The sequence below is a fragment of the Schistocerca piceifrons genome, chromosome 1, assembly GCF_021461385.2.
Source record: "Schistocerca piceifrons isolate TAMUIC-IGC-003096 chromosome 1, iqSchPice1.1, whole genome shotgun sequence".
Taxonomy (NCBI): domain Eukaryota; kingdom Metazoa; phylum Arthropoda; class Insecta; order Orthoptera; family Acrididae; genus Schistocerca; species Schistocerca piceifrons.
Window position 1 is genome coordinate 1,127,471,850 of NC_060138.1, and position 26,474 is coordinate 1,127,498,323.

Genomic DNA, 26,474 nt, shown 5'->3' on the forward strand with positions numbered 1-26,474 from the left:
CTGCATCACTGTGGCATTCCAGAGTTGTGCTCTTTCCTCTTGATTTGTATGTGATTCCATATTCAGTTGTTACTGATACATAACAAAAAACCCTCTTTACTCTTAATATGTCTTCTTGGTTGGATTCTCGAAAGATCTTGACAGAACACTTACACTGAAGGCTACGTCTGGTCTTGCGCCAAGCGTCAGATACATTAATGCTCCAACTGCTTCTCTACATGGAAAAGACTGTTTTACCGTGTCATCTTTCCCTGACTGTGAAACATCTGTAACTTTCAATGTTGGGGTAGAAATTGCTTTACACTCTGAACAATTGAAACATTTTAAAATTCGTTGTGCATAAGCCTTCTGGTAACACTTCTCCATTATTTGCCGTAAGCTAAATATATGGTCCTGACAACCTCTAAGAGGCCTAAACCCACACTGATTTTCATCCAATTTGTCCTCAACTAATACTCGCACTATCCTTTCAACAATACCAGAGAAGATTTTACCCACAATGCTGATTAAAGAGATACCTCTGTAGTTGTTACAATCTTTTCTGTTTCCATATTTAAAGATTGGTGTGATTACTGCTTTCGTCTAGTCTGATGGAACCTGTCCCGACTCCCACGCCATTTCAATAATTATCCTGTGTAGCCATTTAAGACCTGACATTCCACTGTATTTGATGAGTTCCGACTTAATTCCATCCATTCTAGCCGCTTTATTGCACTGCAATCTATTGACCATTTTCTCCACTTCCTCAAATGTGATCCTATTTCCATCATCATTCCTATCCCATTGTACATCGAAATCTGAAACATTACTGATCGTATTTTCACCTACATTGAGCAACTCTTCCAAAAATTCCCTCCATCTGCCCAAGGCATCAACAGGATTCACCAGCAGTTTTCCTGACCTGTCCAAAATACTTGTCATTTCCTTCTTACCTCCCTTTCGAAGACTGCTAATTACACTCCAGAATGGTTTTCCAGCAGCTTGAACCAAAGTCTCCAACCTGTTTCCAAAGTCTTCCCCAGATTTCTTCTTGGATGCTGCAATTATCTGTTTGGCTTTGTTTCTTTCTTCAACATAACTTTCTCTGTCTACCTGAGTTCTAGTATGTAGCCATTTTTGATACACCTTCTTTTTCCTTTTACAGGCTGCCTTGACTGTGTCATTCCACCAAGCTGTTTGCTTCATCCTACTTTTACACACTACTGTTCCAAGACATTCTTTAGCCACTTCTAGTGCTGTGTCCCTGTACGTTGTCCATTCCTTTTCCAATGACTGTAATTGACTACATTGAACTAACTGGTACCTTTTGGAGATCACTGTTATGTACTTGTGCCTGATTTCCTTATCCTGAAGTTTCTCCACTCTTATCCTCCTACATATGGACCTGACCTCCTGCACTTTCGGCCTCACAATATCAATTTCACTGCAGATTAAATAGTGATCAGTGTCTTCAAAGAATCCCCTGAATACATGTGTGTCCCTCACAGCCTTCCTGAATTCCTGATCTGTTATTATATAGTCAATGACAGATCTGGTTCCCCTGCCTTCCCAAGTATACGGATGAATGTTCTTAGGTTTAAAAAAGGAGTTTGTGGTTATTAAGCCCATACTGGCACAGAAATCCAAGAGTTGTTTCCCGTTCCTGTTGGCCTCCATATACTCTCCAAATTTACCCATAACCCTTATCATACCCTTCTGTTCGATTTCCAATCCTGGCATTAAAATCACCCATGAGCAGAACACTGTCCTTGTCCTTTACTCTAACAACTACATCACTGAGTGCATCATAAAAACTATCCATCTTATCTTGATCTGTCCCTTCACAATGCGAATATACTGATACAATCCTAATTTTCTTGCTAGACACTGTCAAATCTATCCACATCAGTCGTTCGTTTACATACCTTACTGCAACTACGCTGGGTTCCATTCCCTGCTTTGACTCCTGACAGGTAGATCTTGTATTCTCCCACTTCCTCTTCTTTCTCACCCCTTACCCGAATGTCACTAACAGCTAAAACGTCCAACCCCATCTTACTTGCAGCCTCTGCCAGCTCTACTTTCTTCCCAGAGTAGCCCCCATTGATATTAATAGCTCCCCATCTCGTTACCATTCGTTTGCCGAGTTGTACCTTAGGAGTCCCTGGTTTGTCAATTAGAGGTGGGACTCCGTCACCTCCAAAGGTCCGAGGCATTTTGCTCTGATTGTTGCCAGCATCATATTTAAAGTACCAGGGAAGCAGGTTGCTAGCCTTACTTGCCCCGAATCCCATTGAGTTTTATCCCTAACGGTTGAGGGACTAACCAGTGGATTTGGTAGTCTTTGCTGTATAGATCTAGAAAAGGCATATGACCGGGTTCCTAGGGGGAAGTTATTGTCTGTTCTATGAGATTATGGAATAGGAGGCAAACTTTTGCAAGCAATTAAAGGTCTTTACATAGATAGTCAGGCAGCAGTTAGAGTTGACAGTAAATTGAGTTCATGGTTCAGAGTAGTTTCAGGGATAAGACAAAGCTGCAACCTGTCTCCACTGTTGTTCATATTATTTATGGATCATATGTTAAAAACAATAGACTGGCTGGGTGAGATTAAGATATGTGAACACAAAATAAGCAGTTTCGCATATGCGGATGACTTAGTTGTGATGGCAGATTCGATTGAAGGTTTGCAAAGTAATATTTCAGGGCTAGATCAGAAATGTAAGGACTATGGTACGAAGATTTGCATCTCAAAAACGAAAGTAATGTCAGTGGGAAAGAGATATAAATGGATTGAATGTCAAATAGGAGGAACAAAGTTAGAACAGGTGGACAGTTTCAAGTACTTAGGACGCACATCCTCACAGGATGGCAACATAGTGAAAGAACTGGAAGCGAGGTGTAGCAAAGCTAATGCAGTGAGTGCTCAGCTGCGATCTACTCTCTTCTGCAAGAAGGAAGTCAGTACCAAGACTAAGTTATCTGTGCACCGTTCAATCTTTTGACCAACTTTGTTGTATGGGAGCAAAAGCTGGGTGGATTCAGATTACCTTATCAATAAGGTTGAGGTTACGGATATGAAAGTAGCTAGGATGATTGCAGGTGCTAGTAGATGGGAACAATGGCAGGAGGGTGTCCACAATGAGGAAATCAAAGAAAAACTGGGAATGAACTCTGTAGATGTAGCAGTCAGGGCGAACAGGCTTAGATGGTGGGGTCATGTTACACGCATGGGAGAAGCAAGGTTACCCAAGAGCCTCATGGGTTCAGCAGTAGAGGGTAGGAGGAATCAGGGCAGAGCAAGGAGAAGGTACCTGGATTCGGTTAAGAAAGATTTTGAAGTAATAGGCTTAACATCAGAAGAGGCACCAACATCAGCACTGAATAGGGGATCATGGAGGAATTTTATAAGGGAGACTATGCTCCAAACTGAACGCTGAAAGGCATAATCAGTCTTACATGATGATGATGATGATGATGATGATGATGATGATGAAGATGATGATAAGCCTTCTGGTGAATCTTAATACAGCCATCATTGCCATGTTCAATGTGCAGATGTAAATAATAGTTTACAGGTGCCATTGTGATCTTGAACTCATTTTGAAATTGTTGAAAGAAAATGCTTAGATAATTTGAATCAGTGGCAGCTACCAACCCATCGTCAACATACAAAATTACTACAACTTCTTTGCCATTTTTATTTTGAATGTACAAGCATGGATCTGCTTGACTTACTCTGAAATCTAGACCGACCAAAAATTCTCAGAATCGCTTGTTCCAGCACCTTCGTGCTTCTTTTAAACCATACGGGCTTTTCTTCAACCTTCAAACTCTGTTGGTACCATCTTCATAACCCATTGGTTGTGCCATTTAAATGGTTTCCTCAAGTTTTCCACACAGGAAGGGCGTTGACACATCAAACTGCCCGAGATACATTCTTTTAGTTGCAGCAACACTCAGAATAGACCAAATCATTGTCATTTGTGCAACTGGACTAAAAGTTTGACTGTAATCCACAACTTCTCGTTGACTATAACCCTTGGCAACCAGTCGAGCCTTAAATTTTTCAATCTGATCTTTTTCATTTGTTTTCAAAACAATCACATGGTATTGCCTTGGCTCTCTTCGGTAAGTCTTCAAGCTCCCAGGTTTCATTTTTGATCAGAGATTCCATTTCTCTGTCCATTGCTTCTTTTCATTTGATGCTGTCTTCATGCCTAAGTGCATCCTCATAGGTTTCAGGAACCTCAGTTGTGACAAAGAAATCTTCTGTTATCATTGCATAATCAATGAGGTATTTTGGTCTCTTTAATGATGAACGATCTCTTAACTTCACTCTTATTTCCTCTTGCAAATTTCCAGAATGTCACCATCAGATTCTGTGTCTGAACTAGTTTCATGCGCCAAACTATCTTCTGAGTGTGTATTTTCCTCATTCTCTGATTGATTTTTAATATAATCTGGACCTGCAATGGGCTTTTCAACATTTTGAAATGGTAGTGTAACTTCTTCAGTACAGCATCCCAGTTTTTCTTCAAACTGCACATCTCTGGACAGCACAACTGAATTATTTTCTTTTATCCAAATCCTGAAGCGTTCATCACCATCATAACCAATAAGATGTCCTTTCACAGCTTTTTTTGTCCATTTTCCTTCGTTTTTTATTTGGAATGTGTGCATAACATGTTGAGCCAATAATCCTAAAATGTTTAGGTCGAGGCTTTTTCCATTCCCATAACTTGTAAGGACTGACACCTTCTACAGATGACTTCCATGTCCTATTCAAGACATAAATTGCTCCGTTAACCAGTTCAGCCTATATCTGTTCTGGATAAGTGACATTTGGATTTGAATACTTAAGTGTCCTGGCCCTCTCAACAACTGTCCTATTATCCCGCTCACAAATACCATTCTGCTCAGGAGTACAGGGAGCAGCCAATTGTTGTGTTATACCAACTGAATTTAAGATGGATCTAACCTCTTTGTTATCAAAGTCCTTGCCATTGTCACTCAGCATCTCTTTAACAGTGTACCTCAATGCCTTTGTAAGTGAGAGAAAAACTTTGAGAATTTTACTCGACTCTGATTTTTCTGCAGCAAAGTAACCATAGTGAAACTTGGTGTAATTGTCTTTGAACAAGACGAGGAAATGTTTCTTCTGGAATGACTCATGAAAAAGTCCACATAGATGAGCTGATATCAACTCAGCAGGCCTTGTTTACTTTTCTCTAGTTCCAAATGGTAGACGATGCACGGTTCACAAATCTCTGCCCCTTCCTTAACATCAATGTTAGATTCCTTTATGAGTTTTGTTTTAACATGACGCTTGTCTTGATTACCCCATCTCTCATGATACAGCTGAAGTACATCAAATCTGTCTTCCATTGAAAGATTCACAGTTGCACCCTTCTCTGGCACTAAGGGCTTAATTTTTGCTTTGTATAAAGTGTCACCAACTTCACAATTTCCACCACCAACTGTCAAAGAGCAACATGTAGTACTTGCCTGAAATATACTATTTTTGTTACGATCTTGGGCAGCTAAAACAGAAATATGGTTTTTGGAAATTTTTGGTACATACCAGACATCAGTCAGGATCAGCTCTTCACATCTGCTGCCAACTGTTGACAGAATCTGAATTGATCCTCTTACTATTGCTTCTACAGACTCCTGTCCAGTGACCTTTATACAGCAGCGATTGCTGAATGCTTCAAAGCTGACAAAGTAATCAGGACTATTTGTCATATGTTTCGTTGCACCATTGTCAATCCACCAATTGTATACATCCACTTCAAATGAACAAGCCTCCCCACGAATAGTAAACAATGCTACATTCATTACTACAGTTTTGTCCGCATTTGTCTGCACAGCTGTATTTTTAGCTGGTCTTCCATCAGCAATCCATTTCTTACAATATTTAATCCAGTGACCCAGTTCTTTGCAATAGTTACATTTTCCTTTAACTTTGAATTTGTTAGTTTTTATTTTGTTTTGTACACCTGATTTGACTACTAATGCCTCTTGTTTGATTTTGTCACTACTCTTTGTGAAATTTCTCTCAAACATGCACAATTGTTATAATTCATCAAACATTTTCTTATCATCTTTCATTAATAACATCCAACTCAATTTAAAGGAATCAAAGCTTGCAGGTAGAATATGTAAAACTTTACATACCAATATCAGATCAGGTAGCACAGTTTCTCCCTTTGCTTTAAGCCTGTTGTTCAGTTCATTCCACTGACTTGTTAACTTTGCTATGTGTGTGGAGATGTCTTCTCCCTGAGTCCAAATAAATGTGAAGAAATCTGAACCAATCTTGAACAGCTGGTCCTTTGATGATGCTTCTAAATTCTGCTTCAGTGCCTCCCATGCTTCATGAGCTGTTTCTTTGTCCATGATCTTCTGATACACAGTGTCTGTAACTGCACTTGTAATCATTGACTTGGTATAACTGTTCGCTTTACAATAAAAATGTGACTTGGCTTTATGATCCCTTATTGCTGCATCATTAGCACCTTCAGACAGTGGCTCAGGTTTTACTGACTTGCCATCAATTACGTCCAAAGCTCCTTCATGATAGTCAATTACATCTCGTATTTTCCTCTTCCACATTGGCCAATCCGGTTCACTATTCAATGGCTTCAAATGTTTTACCAGATCCATTTCAACTCTAAAACCAAAAACCCACTCCCAAATACAAGTTAAAAGAAAACAGTACCTGTCACTTTTTGCACACGTTTTTAAACTCATAACTTGGACCCATAACCTACTGTATTTCGTTAAAAAACACACACACACACACACACAACTTATTTATTCTCAATAAAGATCAGGAGCCGACAAAAAGCGGTGAGTTTGATTTTCAAATACTTAGATTTATTTATGAATCTGGAGTCAATGTTTGCACAAGAAGTCACTTGATCAAGGAGCTTCTACAAACACATAAGAGTAAAGGTGCGAGTGCTGCACCTTTCTTTTTTTTTTAAAAAAAAAAAAAAAAAAAAAAAAAAAAAAAAAAAAAAAAAAAAACCCCAGAGATAAACAAACCATTGCGCTCATATATGTTGTTGATTAATAATTTAACACAAAACTTCTTTTTTGAATACGTTAATAAAAAGAATTTACTTTAACATCAATAAAAGAGTTATGACAGGAAAGAAAGTACCGTTTCATTCCACAGCCATAGCAGCACTAGTGTTGCAGTCCTGTACATTCACACTTGTCTCTCTAGTTCACTGCTTTCCTCTTCAGACTGTGTTGTGTTTACATTTGTTAGTGATCGTTCAAAATGTTTAAGACAGTCTCTAAGTCCATCAGCTGTGGAGTGCATTCTGTAATACGGTCTTTGAACAAATAGAATGTTAAACCAGCCGAAATTCGTCATCAACTTGTAGAGATTGATGATAAAAATGTCGATGGAGTGGAGTCACTCATGCAGCCCCCCCCCCTCCCCCAAACAACAAAATTTCAAAACAACATTGCATTAAAAAAAAATGTGCACTGTGTTCTGGGAGAGGCAGGGCATTCTGCTTCTTGAATTGCTTCTCAAAGATGGAACTGTCAATGTGGTACAATACTGTGAAACACTGAGGAAACTTTGGCGTGCAATTCAAAACAAAAAGTATGGAATGATTGGTTAAAGCATTGTGTTGCTTACAATGACACATAACCCCAATCTGCTGGTGTCACCCACAACCTCATCCAACAGCAGTGCTTTTGGGAGCAGTTTGATCACCCATCATACAACCTCAATCTTGCACCTTCTGACTACCAATTGTCCTTGAACTTTAAATGTGATTTTCGAAGAGGTACTTTGACAATGATGACAATGTAAAAAAAATTCTTCAGCAGAAGCTCTCATCACTGGTGGCATCTTCTTATGAAGAGGGTGTAGGAAAGTTGGTCTCCTGTTATGGCAAATGTCTTAACAATGGTGGCAACTATGTGGAAAAACAGTTTGTGAAATGCTCTTTCTCGTAAAAAAAATCTGCAAATGAAAAGGTTTTCATGAGTTTTTTTTCCAAAATTGTACTTACTTTCCAGACATGCCTCGTATTTGTTGGATACAGTCCAATCTCTTCCCCTACAGTTTTCAACCTCTACAGCTCCTTTCAGTACTGCGGAAGTTTTCCTTTTATGTCTTAATACATGTCGTATCATCCTGACCCTTCTAATAGTCAGTGTTACAAACACAGTCCTTCCTTTGCCAATTCTACAGAAAACCATCTCATTCCTTATCATGTCAGTCAAACTAATTTTCAACATCCTACTTGTAGCACCACATCTCAAACACTTTGATTCTCTTCTTTTCTGGTTTCTCCAAAGTCCATGTTTTACTACCATACAGTGCTGTACTCCAACCAAACATTCTTGGAGATTTCTTCCTCACGTTAAGGCCTATGTTTAATATCAGCAGACTCCTCTTGACCAGGAATGCCCTCTTTTCCTGTGCTAGTCTGTTTTCTATGTCCTCCTTGCTTCTTCCATCATATGTTAATTTACTTTCAAGGTTACAGAACTCTCTAAACTTCATCTACTTCTTGGTCACCAATTTTGAAGTTAAGTTTATTACTAGACTCATTTCTCTTACTCCTCATTACTCTCACTGAAGATTTATTTATTTTAAACAGTTAATTGCATAGGACCAAATTGAGGAGTAAATCTCCAAGGCCATGGAACGTGTCAGTACATAAAATTACAACATAAAAATAATAACAGATAAAATAAAATGCTTATGAATAAAAAAAAGACAAACCATAAGCTTATGTAAATGCAATCAACAATATAACACAAGAATTAGCTTAATTTTTTAAGGAAATCCTTAACAGAACAGGAGGAGTGACCCCTGAGGCAACTCTTCAGTTTCAATTTGAAATCACGTGGATTATTGCTAAGATTTTTGAATTCTTGTAGTAGCTTACTGAAAATGGATGCAGCAGTATACTGCACACCTTTCTGCACAGGTGTCAAGCAAGTGTGATCCAAATGCAGACTGGATTTCTGCCTAGTATTAAGTGAGTGAAAGTTACTAATTCTTGGGAATAAGCTGATGTTGTTAACAAGAAACGACATATACATGTCTTGAGAGGCCAATGTCAAAGTACCCAAACTAGTGAACAGGGACGTCTTCAACTTTTGTAGTCCTGTCTTCCTCAGTTGCGTGTAATATTACGGTATATCGTTAATTTTTACTTACGGACCGTCTAACAGCAACTGAATAAAACACAATTTTAGTGCCATATGCGTTTCACCTTTATTTTCTGCAAGGCATCATCAGTGGCAGGTTGCGTGGACAATTTCTTACATATTACGCTCCTGTTGCATTTTTGATGTTGTTCATCTTCTTATGAATGCCAATTTGCAGTTTTTTACCACATTCCACAGCACTATGAACTGAATGCTTGTTTTAATGCAACAGAAACCAAAACATTGCATTAAAACAAGCGTTCAGTTCATAGTGCTGTGGAATGTGGGAAAAAACCGCAAATTGGCATTCATAAGAAGAAGAACAACAAAAATGCAACAGGAGCGTAATATGTAAGAAATTGTCCACGCAACCTGCCACTGATGATGCCTTGCAGAAAATAAAGGCGAAACGCGTATGGCACTAAAATAGTGTTTTATTCAGTTGCTGTCAGACGGTCCATAAGTAAAAATTACCAATATACTGTAATAGTGAACAGGGGTCGACAAGAAATTCGTGAACTTACACCACTTATTGCCCGAACTGCCCATTTCTGAGCCAAAAATATCCATTTACAATGGGAAGATACCATAAATCACAAGGGACCGATGACCTCTGCAGTTTGGTCCCTTTAATCCTCAAACCAACCAACCAACCATAAATCACAAGTGAATGAAAATAAGCAAAGTAGACTACTTATTGTGTCGAACTATCACTTTCTTCAGATACTGTACACATAGTACAGCATTGAGTCTTTGAACAAGATCCTGAACATGGCCTTTCCACAACAGTTTACCATCTATCTGAACAGCAAGAAATTTGAACTGCTCAGTTTCACTAATCATAGGCCCACACTGTGAAATTAAAAGGTTGGGTTTTGTTGAACTCTATGTCAGAAACTGTAAAAACTGAGGTATATTATGATTTAGCATTAGTTTATTTTCTACAAGCCATAAACTTATGTTGGATGGTTGGTTTAAAGGAGGGGAAAGGGACCACACTACAAGGTCATTGGTCCGTTGTTCCTAATAAAACAATGCCACAAGTGTGGGAATAAAACGGACAAGACATATAACACAAAATGAAAAGAAAGGAAAAACCACAAGAACAAAGGAAAGGCAATGAACACTAAAAGGAACAAAAGAGGACAAGAAAACAACAGAGAGACCCTAGAAACAGAAGAGAGTAAAACAAGAAAGCAGATGACAGTGGCTGGCCGTCCACAAGAATAAAAAGGAAGAGCCAGCCACTCTGCAACACATTAAAATTTCTACCCTAAAAGCACTAAGGTGGAGGACACAGAGGGACAAAGGAAATACCCTAAAACCTACATTGAAGTATAAAACCCACTCTCACGGATAAAACGTAAATCTAAAGCTGCTGCTGAGGCATCATTGCCCAACACCGAAGGTAGGGAGCTGGGAAAAGTTAAAAGTTCACTGAAGAGCGGCTAAAAGTGGGCAGTCCAGCAAGAGGTGGACGACTGTCATTTGGGAGCCACAGCGACACAGAGGTGGGTCCTCACGATGGAGTAGGTAACTATGCATTAGCCACATATGGCCAATGCGGAGCTGGCAAAGGACAACTGATTCCCTGCGAGAGGACCACATGGAAGTCTTCCACACACTCGTTGTCTCCTTAATGACACGCAGCTTGTTGTGCATACTGTTATGCCATTCCATCTACCAAAGCCTGAAAACCCTACGGCGTAAGACAGAGCACAGGTCAACTTTGGAGATGTCCATCTCCAGAAGCCGTTCCTGCGTCCCCTGTTTGGCCAGCCTGTCGGCAAGTTCATTGCCAGGGATTCTGATGTATCCTGGGGTCCACACAAACACCACTGAATGACATGACCGTTCCAGGGATGCAGGGATGGACTCCTGGATGGACACTACCAGAGGATGGTGAGAGTAGCACTGGTGGATAGCTTGTAGGCTGTTCAATGAGTCAGCACAGGAGAAATGATGCACCAGGGCATGAGAGGATGTGCTCAAGAGCACGAGATATGGCCACCAGCTCTGCAGTGAAAACACTGCAGCCTTCTGGCAAGGAGTGCTGTTCAATATGTCCTCCATGAAAATATGCAAAGCATACATGACCATCAGCCACCGAGCCATCAGTGTAAACCATGTCAGAGCCCCGGAACACGTCAAGACGAGAGGAAGTGACAGTGGAGAGCGCCGGGGCTAACTGAGTCCTTAGAGCCAAGCAAAAGGTCCAGATGAAGCTGCAGCCGAGGAGTACATCATGGACACATACAGGAACGGACCAAGTAGAGGTGGTAAAGGGAAAGACTCCAGTTCGGAGAGAAGGGACCACAATCATTAGCCTCGATCTGGGCCGCCGATGTGGGAGATGGACCGCCGTGGGCGGGAAAAGGAGACAGTAATTCGGATGCTCAGGAGAGCTACGAATGTGTGAAGCGTAACTGGTGAACAGTTGTGCACATCTGATCTGCAATGGAGGGACTCCAGCCTCCACCAGTACGCTGGTCACCAGACTTGTCCTAAAAGCTCCAGTCACTAGCTGAACCCCGCAATGGTGCACAGGGTTGACTAAATGCAACGCTGAGCGAATCATAAACCACACTCTCAGCATTGGACAAGGGCTCTGTAGAACTGCAGCAGCGTAGAGTGATCTGCACCCCAATTGGTGTTGCTCAGCCAACAGAGGGCACTGAGGTGCTGCCAGCATTTCCACTTAAGCTGATGATGATGAGGAAGCCACGTCAATTGGGTGTCGAAAGCCAGTCCTAAGAATCGATATGCCTCCACTACAGTGACTGGATCATCATGAAGGTAAAGTTCTGCGTCCGGATGAATGGTATGACACTGACAGAAGTGCATGACACACGACTTTGCGGCTGAAAACTGGAAGCTATGGGCTAGAGCCCATGACTGCACCTTATGGATGGCTCCCTGTAGGCACCGCTCAGCAACACCAGTACTGGAGCAGCAGTACGAAATGCAGAAGTCATCTGCATACAGAGAAGATGAGACTGAAGGCCCAACAGCTGCTGCTAGACTGTTAATGGTCACTAAAAATAGAGAGACACTCAATACAGAGCCCTGTGGGACTCCATTCTCCTGGATATGGATACAACTATGGGAGGCATCAACCTGGACACGGACAGTATGGAGCGGCAGGAAGTTTTGGATAAAAAATCGGGAGTGGGCCTTGGAGACCCCACTCATACAATGTGGCAAGGACATGATGTTGCCAGATCATTCCATATGCTTTACATAAGTCAAAAATGATGGCAACCAGGTGTTGGCATCTGGAAAAGGCTGTTCGGATGGCAGACTCGAGGGACACAAGATTATCAGTGGTAGAGCAACCTTGGCAAAAGCCACCCTGACATGGAGCCAGTAGGCCACGTGACTCCAGGACCCAACCCAACTGCCAATACACCATACATTCCAGCAGCTTATGAAGAACGTTGGTGAGGCTGATGGGCCGATAGCTATCAGCATCAAGCGGGTTTTTATTGGATTTGAGCACCAGAATGGCGATGCTCTCCTGCCACATTGCAACAGAAAGACGCCATCACGCCAGATCCAGTTGAAGATGATGAGGATATGTCACTTGTAGTCAGATGAGAAATGTTTAATCATCTGACTGTGGATCCGATCTAGCCCAGCAGTGTCAGGGCAATGTGCAAGGGCACTGAGGAGCTCCCACTCTGTAAATGGGACGTTATAGGATTCACTGTAGCGTGTAGTGAATGAGAGGACTTTCCCTTCCAGCCGCCGTTTGAGAGTGCGACAGGCTGGGGAGTAATTCTCCAATGCAGAGGCTCAAGCAAAGTGGGTGAGCGTGAAGCCCTACAACCAGCTGCTTTTGAGATCTTCAGCCACTGGTGGGTGTCATCTTTCCCACAAGCAGAAACCTGGGAAGGGAGTGACCCATAGGACCAATTCCTAGCAAGAGAAGCTGAAAAAGACTTACTATTCTCGGGCGTAGAAGTGGGGACCGATGGTTGGGGGGGGGGGGGGGGGTGGTGTTGCTCCCGAAGTAGGTGGTGCAGGAGCAACAAGGAGGGAAATGCCCCCTATCAATAAGGGGGCATGTAGTCTTCCAGCTCTGGTAGGTGACTGGGGTTGGCGGAGCTGATGGTGCCAGAACTGTTGTAGCAGCGGCGTAAGATGATGTCAGACGTACAGGATGGAGGCATTCAAATTTTCTCTTAGCCTCAGTGTAGGTCAGTCGGTCCAGGGTCTTGTACTACTTGATTTTCCTTTCTTTCTGGAGAATCCTGCAGTCTGGAGAGCAAGGCAAAAGGTGCTCTCCGCAGTTGACACTGATGGGAGGTGGGGCACATGCAGTATTGGGATGTGATGGGCGGCCACAACCTTGACATTTGACACTTGAAGTACAGTAGAAAGACACATGGCCAAACTTCCAGCACTTAAAGCACCAAATCAGGGGAAGGATATAGGGCTTTACACCACAGTGGTAGACCATCACCTTGACCTTCTCAGGCAATGTATCACCCTTGAAGGCCAAGATGATGATGGCACCAGTGGCAATCTGATTATCCCTCGGACCCCCGTAGACACACCGGACAAAATGTACACCTGGCCGCTCTAAACTGGCACTCAACTCCATTGTCAGACTGAAATATGATACTCTGGATCATATTTACACTCTTATGGGGTGCGTGGGGTGTGATGGTTACAGAAACATCCTCCAGCTTGTCAAAAGAGAGTAATGTCCTTGATTGGGGAGAGGATGCTTTTTTGATCAAGACTGACCCAAATCTCATTTTGGACAAGCCCTCCATCTCCCCAAACTTGTCCTCTAAATGCTCAACAAAAAACTAAGGCTTCATTGTCATGAAAGATTCCCCATCAGCTCTTGAACATACTAGATACCAGGGCGAATAAGATCTACTGCTATCCTTAGCCTGACATTCCTCCCATGATGTGGCCAGGGAGGGGAACGACTTCGGGTAGTACTTCCGTGCGCTGAATTGAGCCCGTGAACACTTTGGGGCTGCTTGTGTTTCACCACCAGCAATAGATGATGGACTATGCTTCATCGCGTGTCATCCACCCTGATGCCACCCACTACAACCAGGGGCCCTCCCCACAGGCGCCACCCAGCCGCAACAAAGGCCACCTGGCAGGATGGCCATTACCAGGAGTCCCGGTGCTCCAGGGGGATGGGCATATGTGGGGGGTTGCGCAGGCATCAGCAGAGCGATCCCTGTGTGGTACGGGGGCCCCACCACAATGGACTGGCTACCGTGCTGGATATCAGGTGCAAAGAAGTCCATGGTCATCGTCGACACAGAAAGCGACACTGCATACTGCATGGTGAAAAACGCACCCAGGAAGGTGTCCTTCAGACAAGAAAGTAGGCTAAAGATCTCAATTCACAATGGACATGATGCACCATGTACGGCGCCCTTCCCCAATTGGCTCGCTATTCCAGAAAATTTTTAAAAATGGAGGTCAAACCTTACAGGGGACCATCACATTAAGGCCGAAAGGTGAGAGACTCCTTTTAGTCATCTCTTACAACAGGCAGGAATATCTCGGGCCTATTCTAACCCCTGGGTCCACAGGGGGGTGAACTTACATCATGAACTGCATCGTTTGAAGGAGTGCCAATATTGCACACAAAAGCCTTTACTACCAACTAGTGTCATCAGCAAACAGACATATTTTAGAATCACCTGTACTACTGGAGGACATATCATTTATATAAATAAGGGACAGGAGTGGCCCCAGTACTGACGCCTGGGAAACCCTCTTCCCCAAAGGAAACAGCAAATTTTATCATCTATATCATCTCACAGCCACAATGAACAAAAGTTGTTGTTCTTTCACATACAAGCAAACAACGGTTGAGGGCATAGACACAAAAATAGAAACAGTACAGGTACTGAGATAAGTAGTTGCTGATAATATGTAAAAACACAATATGAGAGCAAGTGCCAGCTGCACTGCACTTATAAAGAGGATGACTATGGTAGACAGTGTGACGGATGCCATTTTGTGTCCACAAGTCATGTGGCCCACTGCAGGTGGCCTCTGCTGGCCGGCCTGCACAGATGTCATCGACAGAGTATTTGAAGTGTTGAGCATTGGCGGCCTGGAGCTTATCCATGTAATATGTACAGAGTTACAGCAGAGGAAATAATAAATAGGCTGGAAACTTAAAAATTCTTAGGAGTCCATATTAATGAGAATTTAAACTGGAAAAAGCCCTGTGTGGAACTTAACAACTTATTTCAGCCACACTGACACTTAGAATAATTACAAGTCTTGGCAAGAAACAAAACGGTAAGTTGACATATTTTGCATATTTTTATTCAATAATGTCACGTGTAATAGTGTTATGGGGTCAGTCAACTTTTAGAAGCAAAATCTATGTCATTCAAGAACATGCTGTAAGAATAATATGTGATGATCGTCCACGGTCAACTTGTACACATCTGTAACAGGCGGTGGGCATTCTGACTACTGCTTCACAGTATATTTATTACCTTATGAAATTCATGGTAAATAGTCCACTGCAGTTCAAAAGGAACAATGGTGTATATAATTACAGAACCAGAATGGCAAATGATATTCATTACCAAACATTAAGGTTATCTTTAACACAAAAAGGGACGCACAATGCTGCAATGAAAATTTTTGATCACATACCCCGTGATATAAAATGTCTGACAGATGATGAAACAAGCTGAAAAAGTTTCTCCTTGACAACTCCTACTATTCTTCAGAAGAATTTCAATGTGTAAAAGACAAAGCGTAAGAATTACAAAATCACATGTACATATCAAAAACTAAAAGTCTTAAAATATTCAGCACTTAGCCATATTTACAAACTAATTTGTGATATGAATGTATAATGACGCATTTCACATCACTACAATTTGTTTTCGTGCAAAATGATCCATGGAACATGAAACTAATCAATCACTGTCATCTTTCCAAGTCAGATAACAAACACACACACACACACACACACACACACACACACACACACATCCAAAGAAGCACAATTCAAAAATGCATGACTTTGGCTGAAGACACACATTCATTCACACATGCACAACACACATATGACCACGGTCTCGGGCTAGGGAAAATGGTCATGCGTGTATAAGTTGTGAATGTGTGTGTGTGTTTTTTGTTTGGAAGAAGGCCTGCTGGCCGAAAACATAAATGTATAGCACTTTTTTTGTTGTGCCTGTCTGTGGCTCAACAACTCCTCTATATGATGAACAGCTGTCCTTTTCATAATACTGTTATTATTCCATCCAGGGGCTTCCAGTATTTTATTTTTATTACCTGTTGATGATACTGACTGGTTGTACAGATACTCTGAGATGAATAAAGTATATTATTTATCACAAAAGAAATTTGTACTCTGTGGCTATTTTAAGATATCAGCTGTTTGTGACGCATGAAAATTTGTGAAAGGCCAGGACACGAATGCAGATTTCACACTTATCACGATCAGTTGCCTTAACCAATCTGGCTATCCAAGCATGCCTCCAGGAAAGATCCAAACTTCCATTTATCATGACATCACAACCTTTGTGCTTGCACAATCCACGATTCTCTCACAGTGAGACAAATAGCCCATGAAGAGGTGGGTACAGCACTGATGGGAACAGTATCTGTATTTATACAGTGTTTGTATCTTCACAATACAATGCCCTTCAGACATACATTCATTGTAAAGATACAAACACAGTATATGTACAGATATTGTAATCATCAATGATATAATCATCACTTGATGGGCTAACATGACAGTATAATGTTTGTCACCCTGTGTGTGAATCACAAACTGTGCGAGCACTTGTGAAAAGCAGGAAATCATAGTTTGTGCCCCAGTTCGGCACAAATTTTAATGTCACAAACAGCTGATGTCGATGCATAGTTGCAGAATGCTAATCTTTTTGCAATGTTTACCACTGTTTTCACAGTGACTATTTCTTCAGGCATACAAGCATATCTAAAGTGCATTGTACTGTGAAGATACAAACAACATATAAACACAGACATTGTAATCATCAAATCTCTATTTGTATTCAATTTCAGATTATATTATAAAGAAAGATGTAACAAGAATGTGAAACCTTGAGGGGTACCACATTTTATATTCCATCATTCTGTGTTTAGTATTATTCCTGTGGTGAGATTAGTCAATGTGATCCTCTGATTTCTGTCAGATGGTTGTCATTGCTAACATAACATTTTACGTTCACAGATAGAAAATAAAGTCTAAAACTTTGGTCATGTCACAGAATATATCAACAGAATAGTTTTAGTTGTCAAGTTCAACCAGGGCGTCATTTGTGAGATCGTACAGGGCTTTTGTTGTAGATCAGATTTTCAAGCAGTCAAACTGAAAGGCAGTTAAAGTTATGCTGTGACAAAATGATTAATTACTGCACTGTAGGCTATTTATTTAATTCTCTTTAATCAAATGGTGAGTGAACTGGGCTTGTAACTAGAGGTTAGAGGCAATATATTTTTGATTAATTTTTCATTCAGTTTCACAAATAGATTGTGGTAATACACTTAAATTCTCAGCCTGAAAATAAATAATGGTTGAACAATAAGGTACCAACTCTTCTTACAGCAGATGAGTTGGTCTGATTTTATCTCTCAATAATTAATACCATGAACAAGAAGAGCAAAGCACCCTTTCTGATGGAGCAAAACCAGTAACAACTGTCATTACAGGTATATCACTACAATTCCATAGCAACAATTACCTGGTGCGTATTAATTCAATCACTGATCAAAAAGTGACATCTGATCTCTTTGCAAATCTGCATTACGGCTACAGCTCTTAGTAGATGTTCTGTTTTATTCTAATTCACAGAGAAATATGTGACTGTCAAAGCAAGATTAATGCAATCCATGAAAAATATACTTTCTTGCATGATTGCCACTGCATTCCATATTTTATCTAAATTCTAATTCATATTGTTTCAATGTGTATCTGTATGAAGTGGTAAACCAAAACGACTTTTCTGAAAATTTCATGATGCATTTCAGTGTACAGAAAACACGCCAACAATTTAATTTTTAATATTACAATTTTAATCATGGGATGGTGTCAACAGCTGTCACATAGATTTTCATAATCGAATAACAAAATTGGCAAAAAAAGTTGGTTTCAGTCTATTGTAAAGCAAAATTAAGAATACATAGTTACTTAAGTACTTCTTAGCATGAAACAGAATAAAATTAAACATCAGGCATAATTATTTGCGACAATTGCTCATAAATTTCTCTACACTGTAATAATATTTACTTGATAGGTACTTTTTCAAATGAAGTCAAAATTCTTCTGGTTAGTAATTTTTAAATTTCTCACAGATTTTATTTCTCAGCCTTATACCCATTTGGCCTATGAGTTGGTAACATATACTGATATTTGTCTCTCGTTTCATAATCAATGCTTAAACAGGTTATTCACAAAAAGTTGTGGGTTTTGTTTAGAAAACTTAGATATAGAGGCCAGGAGCAGTTGTAAGAGCAAAGACCTTGAAGCGAAGTCTGCATGATTGTTTTTTTTTTTTTTCTGTACCTGCCATGGCTCTAAGGATTTTTTTCTGTAGCCTAAAGACTGCAGTAAAATTGTTGTTTATTACACGCTGGACGTGGTGCCAAAGAAGAGGATGCATAATAGGCTACTTACATACCGGCACACGAAGATGATCTGAGTCCATATTTATACTCACATCGTGGGACGGCAAAACAGCTTGAGTTTCATTCGGGGATCCTTGACTAACGAAGCCGGCTTTGGCATCAGCGCCGTCCGCTTCCTCAATCATAGTTTTAAACATACTTTGTACACGAAGACACTGATCTGCGTACCGATCAAATGAACCAATCTTTTTCACACAGCTTTCACATACTGACTGTGGTAACACATCTTGATTCTCAATCTGAAAATAAAGGGTTGCCGAACAATAACATTTGACGCTTCTTACACTGGACCATTTCTTTCACTATTGTATAACCTCACATTAGTACGGTAAATATATTCAGACTTAGTATCAGCTCACAGTTTCAAAATCATTCAATGAAAACAAGACATTACGAATTACAGTTCACAATTTACATCGAATATTCTGCTGCCGTAAAGTTTATGGTACATACTATAGGCGCCTTTACTTACCAATATAGACAAATACTTAAAAATTTTGTCTGGCAGAAGACGATCCTTACTCTTGAACACAACAGTTGCATTACCATCAGCACTAGCACACAGACGACACCAATATTTCCATTCTACATGCATCGTAACAAAAACCGCTAAATCACAATAAACAAAATTGACATTTTGTAGAGAACAAAAATTATTCGTCTGTTGTTTGTGTTTCTACAGTGCTACCAACATACACGATTGTTTTGTTTTTTGGAAAGAATTTCTACTTTATTGAAATCAATAAGTTATGTACTAATTTTCTTGTAATAACACAAACGACGTCCCGATTTCTGGAAAAGAAGCAAATGAGGTTCGTTTGTGAGTCAATTTATATAGATGTTCAGCAATGCTAATGAACTGAGACGTTGTCGCAACTGTAAGCGTTATCTAAAGCACTCGCTGTTTCAAAAGTGCAAGACGCCTCATGCTGTCAATGTAGCTTGTGTTTTAAACACGCTCGCAGTGTGTATACAGGACAGCAATAACTAATGAGAGACCTAAGAGATGTTTTCAATGGATATTCTACTTCCAGAAAGTTTCAAATATTGATAATCATAGAGTGTTTTAGGGATGTCGCGGTTTTGTGTTGAGATGTTATTGGCAACATTGTGTCAGACTGCATATGTTGTGAAGAAACAAACGCAACTGGCCTGCTTAAAAAAAAACCATTATTATTGTTTCTAGGTGTCCCGACGAACATTTAAGTATCTAGGATTAGTGTAGAAATTGATTAACTTCGCAGTGGGCTAATGTGACACTTTTGTAGAAAAAAAAAATTAGTGTTGTGTACATTCACAACCGGTAACGATATTTATTATTTCTCGTTCTAAGTCTGATACACTTTTATTTATTTCTTAATTCCTCTAGATATTTTCCATCGCAGAGAAGTTGTCAGGGCATACATGATTTCTGTTATATTTATAGATATAACAGAAACTATTTTAATTTAGTCAAATCTATTATCATCCTTAGACGAATACCCAACATCGATCCGAGATTTCCTCAACGGAAGCTGGATAAGACGATAACACGAATAATAACACTTTGATGCCCACGCTAATTCACCCAAATTTCACAGTAATGCCCTTTGAAGTCTGCAGTTTACACCATGTGCACTAATCTTGTTCTCTGGCTACCTTACGTTGTAGCATCACGTCTGTTTAAGGCACTTGGAGCAAACCTAAAAGAGCAACAAGCAGAAGGATCATAACGAGAAAGAACATACATTGTATATTTATGCTTCCTGTTTATGGAGTAATCTTGTGATATTGTGTTGTATTCATCTCATAACATAACATGGATATAAATATGTCTTAATAATTTCTTGTTTTGAGGGAGATCCTTACTACTGTTAAGCTTCTTGGTTTTCTTTTAGGCTATGTAGAGGTGATTTATGTATGATAACAGATGTAGTTTTAATACCTTTAGTTTTGGGTGGTAATTTACACAGTAAAATGTGCACAGGAATTATGTATTGTTTTCTGGTTAATTTGAGCTGCATCCTGTGTAGAGAATAATTGTCACTATTTCACTTATTGTATTTGTGTATGTCTCTATTTAACTGCACAGACTATTTGCTTTCAAGTGCATAATTTATTTGTTTATGTAATTGTTTATCTCTATCCATCTGTGTGGTTCAGAGAAGTTGGTAGTGGAGGGAGGAATTCAGGCGGCTCAGGCTCTGGACAGCTATTGAAATGAAGCATGTTGGCTTCAGCTACATCCTGGTGGGCAGCTGCTTATTAGTCACTCCTACATAGAAAGCTGTGCAGTGTTCACAGCAGAGTTGGTATATGATGTGGTTGCTTTCACAGTTGGCCAGGCCTGTGATGGGATAGGATAACCTGTGGCAGAACTGGAATAGGGGTGCCACTGGCAAGGGGTTGGTATCAGGAGTGGCATATGGATGGACTAGGGTGACGATTGGTTGGCTGGGTGATGGAACACCACTTTAGAAGCAGTGGATGGGATGTCTGGCATTTCAGGGCAGGATGAGAGATAAATCTACCCAAATCCTTCCCACCGCTCAAAAAGTGATCATCCTCCCCATGATGCTTCCCACCTATACTAAAGTGGTATTCCCTCGCCCACCCGACATGCACAACATCCGTCCCTATGCCACACCAACCCTGAACGCCTTGCCACAGGGATCGTATTCCTGTGGCACACCCAGGTGCAAGACCTGACCAATTCACCCACCCAGTACCTCCTACTCCAGTTCTGCCACAGGTTATTCTACCCCATCAGAGGCCTAGCCACCTGTGAAAGCAGCTATGTCATATACCAACTTTGGTGCAAACACTGCACAGCTTTTTATGAAGTTTTGTCTACCAACCGGCTGCCCACCTGGATGAATGACCACTGTCAGACTGTTGCCAAATGCAAAGTTGACCACCCGTTGGCACAACGTGCAGCTGAACACAACGTGCTTCATTTCAATGTGTGTCCATAGCCTGAGCCATCTCGATACTTCCCTCTGCCATCACCTTCTCTGAACTACACATGTGTGAATTATCCTTTCAACATATCTTCCATTCTTGTAACTGACCTAGCCTCAACCTCAGGTAAACCACTGCCCCTGCACCCTCTCCCCAACTGTTTCTGCTTCCTCCATCCTGTCATTCCCTCCTAATTAACATTCCCATGTCACCTTCAGCATGCGCAGTTCCTACCACCCCTCCATCCTGCATTCCTAGCTGCAAACCAGCTGCCTCCCTCCAAGCCGCTAGCTACCCACCTCCAGTTCATCTACCTGCCTCCCACCTCCCTTTCCCTCTATCCAGCCCACCCAAGACTAACACCATCACAACCAGTCCACCTGCCGGAAAACAGCAGCATTACTTGTACTCTGGTTGGAGTCGGGGCAGCAAGTACATGCAATCGCAAGACTTAAAGCACCTGAAGAAGATGGCTGGGTTGGTCAATGATATATTGTGCATAAAATGTAAACTATAATTTGACAGAACACCGGGAAAGAGATCATTAATGCAAGTGCTTACTTTTGAGCATACTGTACTGATATGATCCTGCCTTGTCAAGTGTTTATCAACAATGGTATCCAAGAATTTTTTACTCCCTACTTTTTTGAGAAATGACTTACCTAGTGGCTGATATTGTCAGTATTTGTAATTTTAGGTGTTTGTAATTATATCTGTGCTGTCATATTTGTGTTTACAAACAAGATGCTTTCACTGAAGTATTTATAAGCCTCTCTCAGTTTGCAGAGCTAATTGATTCCAGTGTTATTACTGAACCAATTTTTATTACATCTGAAACATACATTCCTACATTGTCACGTGCAGCTAATGTCATATTATTTACATACAGAATGAAAAAGGGGTTCTAGGTCAGAAAAATCCACAGACTTTTCTTAGCTCATCTACTGCCCTAATAACACAAGCTACAAAGCTGGCTGCACCTGTGGTTGTAGACCTACATTATCTAAAACCATACTGTGCCTCATTATGTATGTCATTCGTCTCTATAAAATGTAAAATTCTATCTTTTGAAACAGTTTCCACAATTTTGATAAGACAGATTTGGTATTTGAAAGTATAACAATCCAGACTGTACAAGGAATTGTTAAACTAGGACCTGCAGTCAAGGAATAGGGCACAGTGAACCAGGTATATTTCAGTACATAACACCATGTACAGAAATATGAATGGCAATTATGAGCCATAGACAGTTCAGGTTGCATAACACTTGAAAATAGACAGACCCATCAATGAGCCAGAGAGAGAACCAAATAATATTAGCAGTTTACATCTTAGCATCTGACGAGGCATAGAGCACTTGAACTGGTTGCTTGATGTTGACACACGGAATGTTTTGAAGAGCTCCCAGTTCAAACGTCAGTTAGCACACGTGATGGCATGTGGTTGTCTGTTATCTGGGGGCACGATTCGCCCATGTGCCACTGCTGGCAGGAGCCGGTGTGCGCTATGGAGGCATGCTGTTCTGCATCATGGTTGTTGCCCACGCTACATCCACGCAACATCTGTGCTCACTTTACGAGTGTGCAGTAAGAATTGAGGCAGGAAATTAGACATCTCTTCCCTGCCGCCGAGTGGGGGTGAGATATCAGCCATGCGGATCACTTGCTGGCATACCATTGATGCTCAGCTGATGAGGCTGACCCAGAAGAAAATGGATCCTCATTCAGCACTGATTGAGCCCCCCCCCCTCCACCCCCCCTGGAGGCATCTGCCTGCGGTAGCCAGGAAAGCTGTCAAAACTGAAATATCCAGGGGGGCCAGCAGCAGCAGCATGAAATACAGCAGCACTGTCAGGATCCAGTGACTCAGAGAGGGTCACCTCATGTTGATCTGGTGAGGTGGCCTCGAGCAGGGAGCCTATGATGACATTGGATGGGTGCAACACCCGCGACATGGGTGACAGTGGTTCCAATGACGGGGACTGCACCACTGCCAGATATGCAGATGGTGATTCCAAGGGGCATGCCCCCAAAATGTGGCTGCGACGGAAGTTCTGCTGGTGCAGACTCTGGCAGCAATCCAGTCATGACATCGTGTGCAACTGCAGTCCCAAGCTGCAACTCTAAGCCGCCATATGTGGCAGCTGCAGTGGTGGCAGTGACTGCGACCCTGATGGGAGTGAAGTGGACAGCTGTGTAGGAAGTGGTGGCTGCAGTGGTGGCAAAGTAATCGTCCTATCCCCAGCAGGTACAGACCTGAAACCTGACTAAGAATATCAGTACCCAATTTTGCAAAATATCTGTCATCGTGAGACCAACGAAGAATTGGCCATATTGTCGTCGTCGTATCTAGAGGAAATGATCTTTTTTCCTGTCCAGTGCAAATGTCCCATGCAATTGAGGTTTTTTTATCACTATGATCATCAGCTACTAACGAACAAGTAACAAGGTATTTTTCACATGGTGAAAAATTAATAAATTGAATTCCGGAATGTGAAAATATGAGTTTATCGAATTTTTCTCCATACCACAAAGCCACACCTTGCTTGTGGAAGGTACCAAGGTAAGCTCCGAGTGGGGATCATATTGCGTGGGACTCAGACCAGCGATCACATTCCATTATCAACTCAGGTGTTGGACTGCTGTTGAGCCAAATAGACACTTTCAATTCAGCCCCATGTGAAAAACAATACTGGTCAAATGCATCCTGTTCTAGCATGTAATAATGTAGATTTCCCTGCTCATGCGACAGCTGGGCCTTGGCGAGGTGACTCTGTAGGCAAAAGCAACTTGGCATCAGTATTGGAGTGAGAGGAAGACCTACTAATTCGATTCTGGTGATGTAGCATCCAGTCGAAGGACCTAAACAACATACATTGAATGCCCTCTTATCTCCACTATCATCCTTCTTCTTCATAGAAATATTACGAAAATAAGCCTGTTGGCATTGTAAATGTCAGATTGATTACCAGGGACTCTTTACCACACAACTGGTGCAAGGGATGAAGCAATGTCCATTATTGCTGGCTGTGTGGTAATTCAGGTGGTGTATGCTCTCTGGTGGGCATGGAATGGTAGGAACTTAGAAAAATCAACAAGGTATATTCTTCGGTGTGGCATTCCTTAAGCTTGAGCATTTCCTGCTTGAATGTGTGAACAAATTGCTCTGCCTCGCCGTTTGACTGAGGATGTAAGGGGGTGGTATGCACATGGGAAATACTGTTGCGGTTGCAAAAATCCAAAAATTCCTGTGATGTAAATTGCGGACCATTTTATGATACAATGGTGGTGGGCAGTCCTTTGATAGCAAAGATCAGAGTTACAATTCTGACAGTGGTGGTGGACGTCATCAAATGCGTAGGTACAACAAATGGAAACTGTGAATATGCATCGATAAGTACCAGTCAGTATGAATGTGGAAAGAGCCCTACGTAACCAGCGTGTACCCTCCGCCATGCTCCATTTGGCATAGCCCGAGTCTGTTGACAAAAGAGGCAGCTCCTTGTTATTGCTTCAGTCTGACAGTCCATGCCCACCCATGCTAGCTATTTCCAATCATTATGCAGCAGAGACTGTGGCGTAATAGGCATAAAAGAAAGCTTAGGGCTATAGATAGAGAAATGCTCAATAAAATACATCTAGCTGTCAAGAGAGTAATGCATGAAGCCATCAATGACTGCTGTTGCGGAATATTGTCAAATGACCTTTCCTAAAACCCAAGGAAATTCTGGTGATATATAAAGACTGATAGTGGCATCAAAGTTAGTGTTCAGTCACTCATGGATGTGACAGAAACTGAAAGTAGCAAAGCAAAAGCAGAAATGCTTAACCCTGTATTCAAATGTTCCTTTAAAATGGATAATCCAGGAGTATTGCTGCTATTTAATTTGTGTGGAAAGGTGAGTGAAGTAGATATTAGTGGCAGTAGTGTTGACAAACAGCTGAAATCTGGGTCTGATGCAATACCTATCAGATTCTCTACCTAATTTATGGCTGAGTTAGCCCCTCATCTAACTATAATCTCTCGTAGATTGCTCGAACAAAAAGCTGGAAGAAAGCACAGGTCACAACTGTCTACAAGAAGGGTGCAGAAATGATCCACATACGTTCTGTCCAATATCCTTAACTCTGATTTTTTGTTGAATCTTATAACATATTCTGAGCTCAAACATAGTGAGCCATCTGGAACAGAAAAACCTCCTCCGTGTCAACCAGCATGCATTTCAAACACATAGATCATGTAAAACCCAAGCCATGGAACCGGGTGATTTCTGAAAAGCATTTGCCTCAGTACGACACCTATGATTATTATCAAAAGTACAATCACAAGGGGTATCAGGTGAAATTTATGACTAGCTTGAAGATTTCTTGTTACGAAAAATGCAACATGTTACCTTCTTGGATGGAGAGTCATCTACAGATGTAGAGGTACCTTTTGGTGTACCCCAAGAAAGTGTGTTGGGCCCTTGCTGTTCATGTTGTATGTTAATGACCTTGCAGGCAATATTAATAGTAACTGCAGACTTTTCACAGCTGATGCAATTATCTTCACTGAAGTAGAGTCTGAAAAAAATCTGTACAAATATTAAGTCGAACATTGATGAGATTTCAAAGTGGTGCAAAGATGGCAAATTCCTTCAAATGCTTAAAAAAAAAAAAAAAAAAAAAGAAAACAACCTT

The 26,474-nt window shown here is 41.1% G+C and overlaps 1 protein-coding gene across 1 annotated transcript in view; it reads right to left on the reverse strand.

Moving 5' to 3' along the window:
- LOC124804040 overlaps window positions 1–19,463 on the reverse strand; it is a 69,737-nt gene extending 50,274 nt beyond the window's left edge. The window contains exons 1-2 of the mRNA XM_047264720.1: window positions 19,328–19,463; window positions 18,888–19,094 (exon numbers count right to left, since the gene is read on the reverse strand). Coding sequence (XP_047120676.1) covers window positions 18,888–19,094; window positions 19,328–19,450 — 330 coding nt within the window. The 5' untranslated portion in view covers window positions 19,451–19,463. The remainder of the gene's footprint in view (window positions 1–18,887; window positions 19,095–19,327) is intronic.
- Between the last annotated feature and the right edge of the window lie 7,011 nt (window positions 19,464–26,474).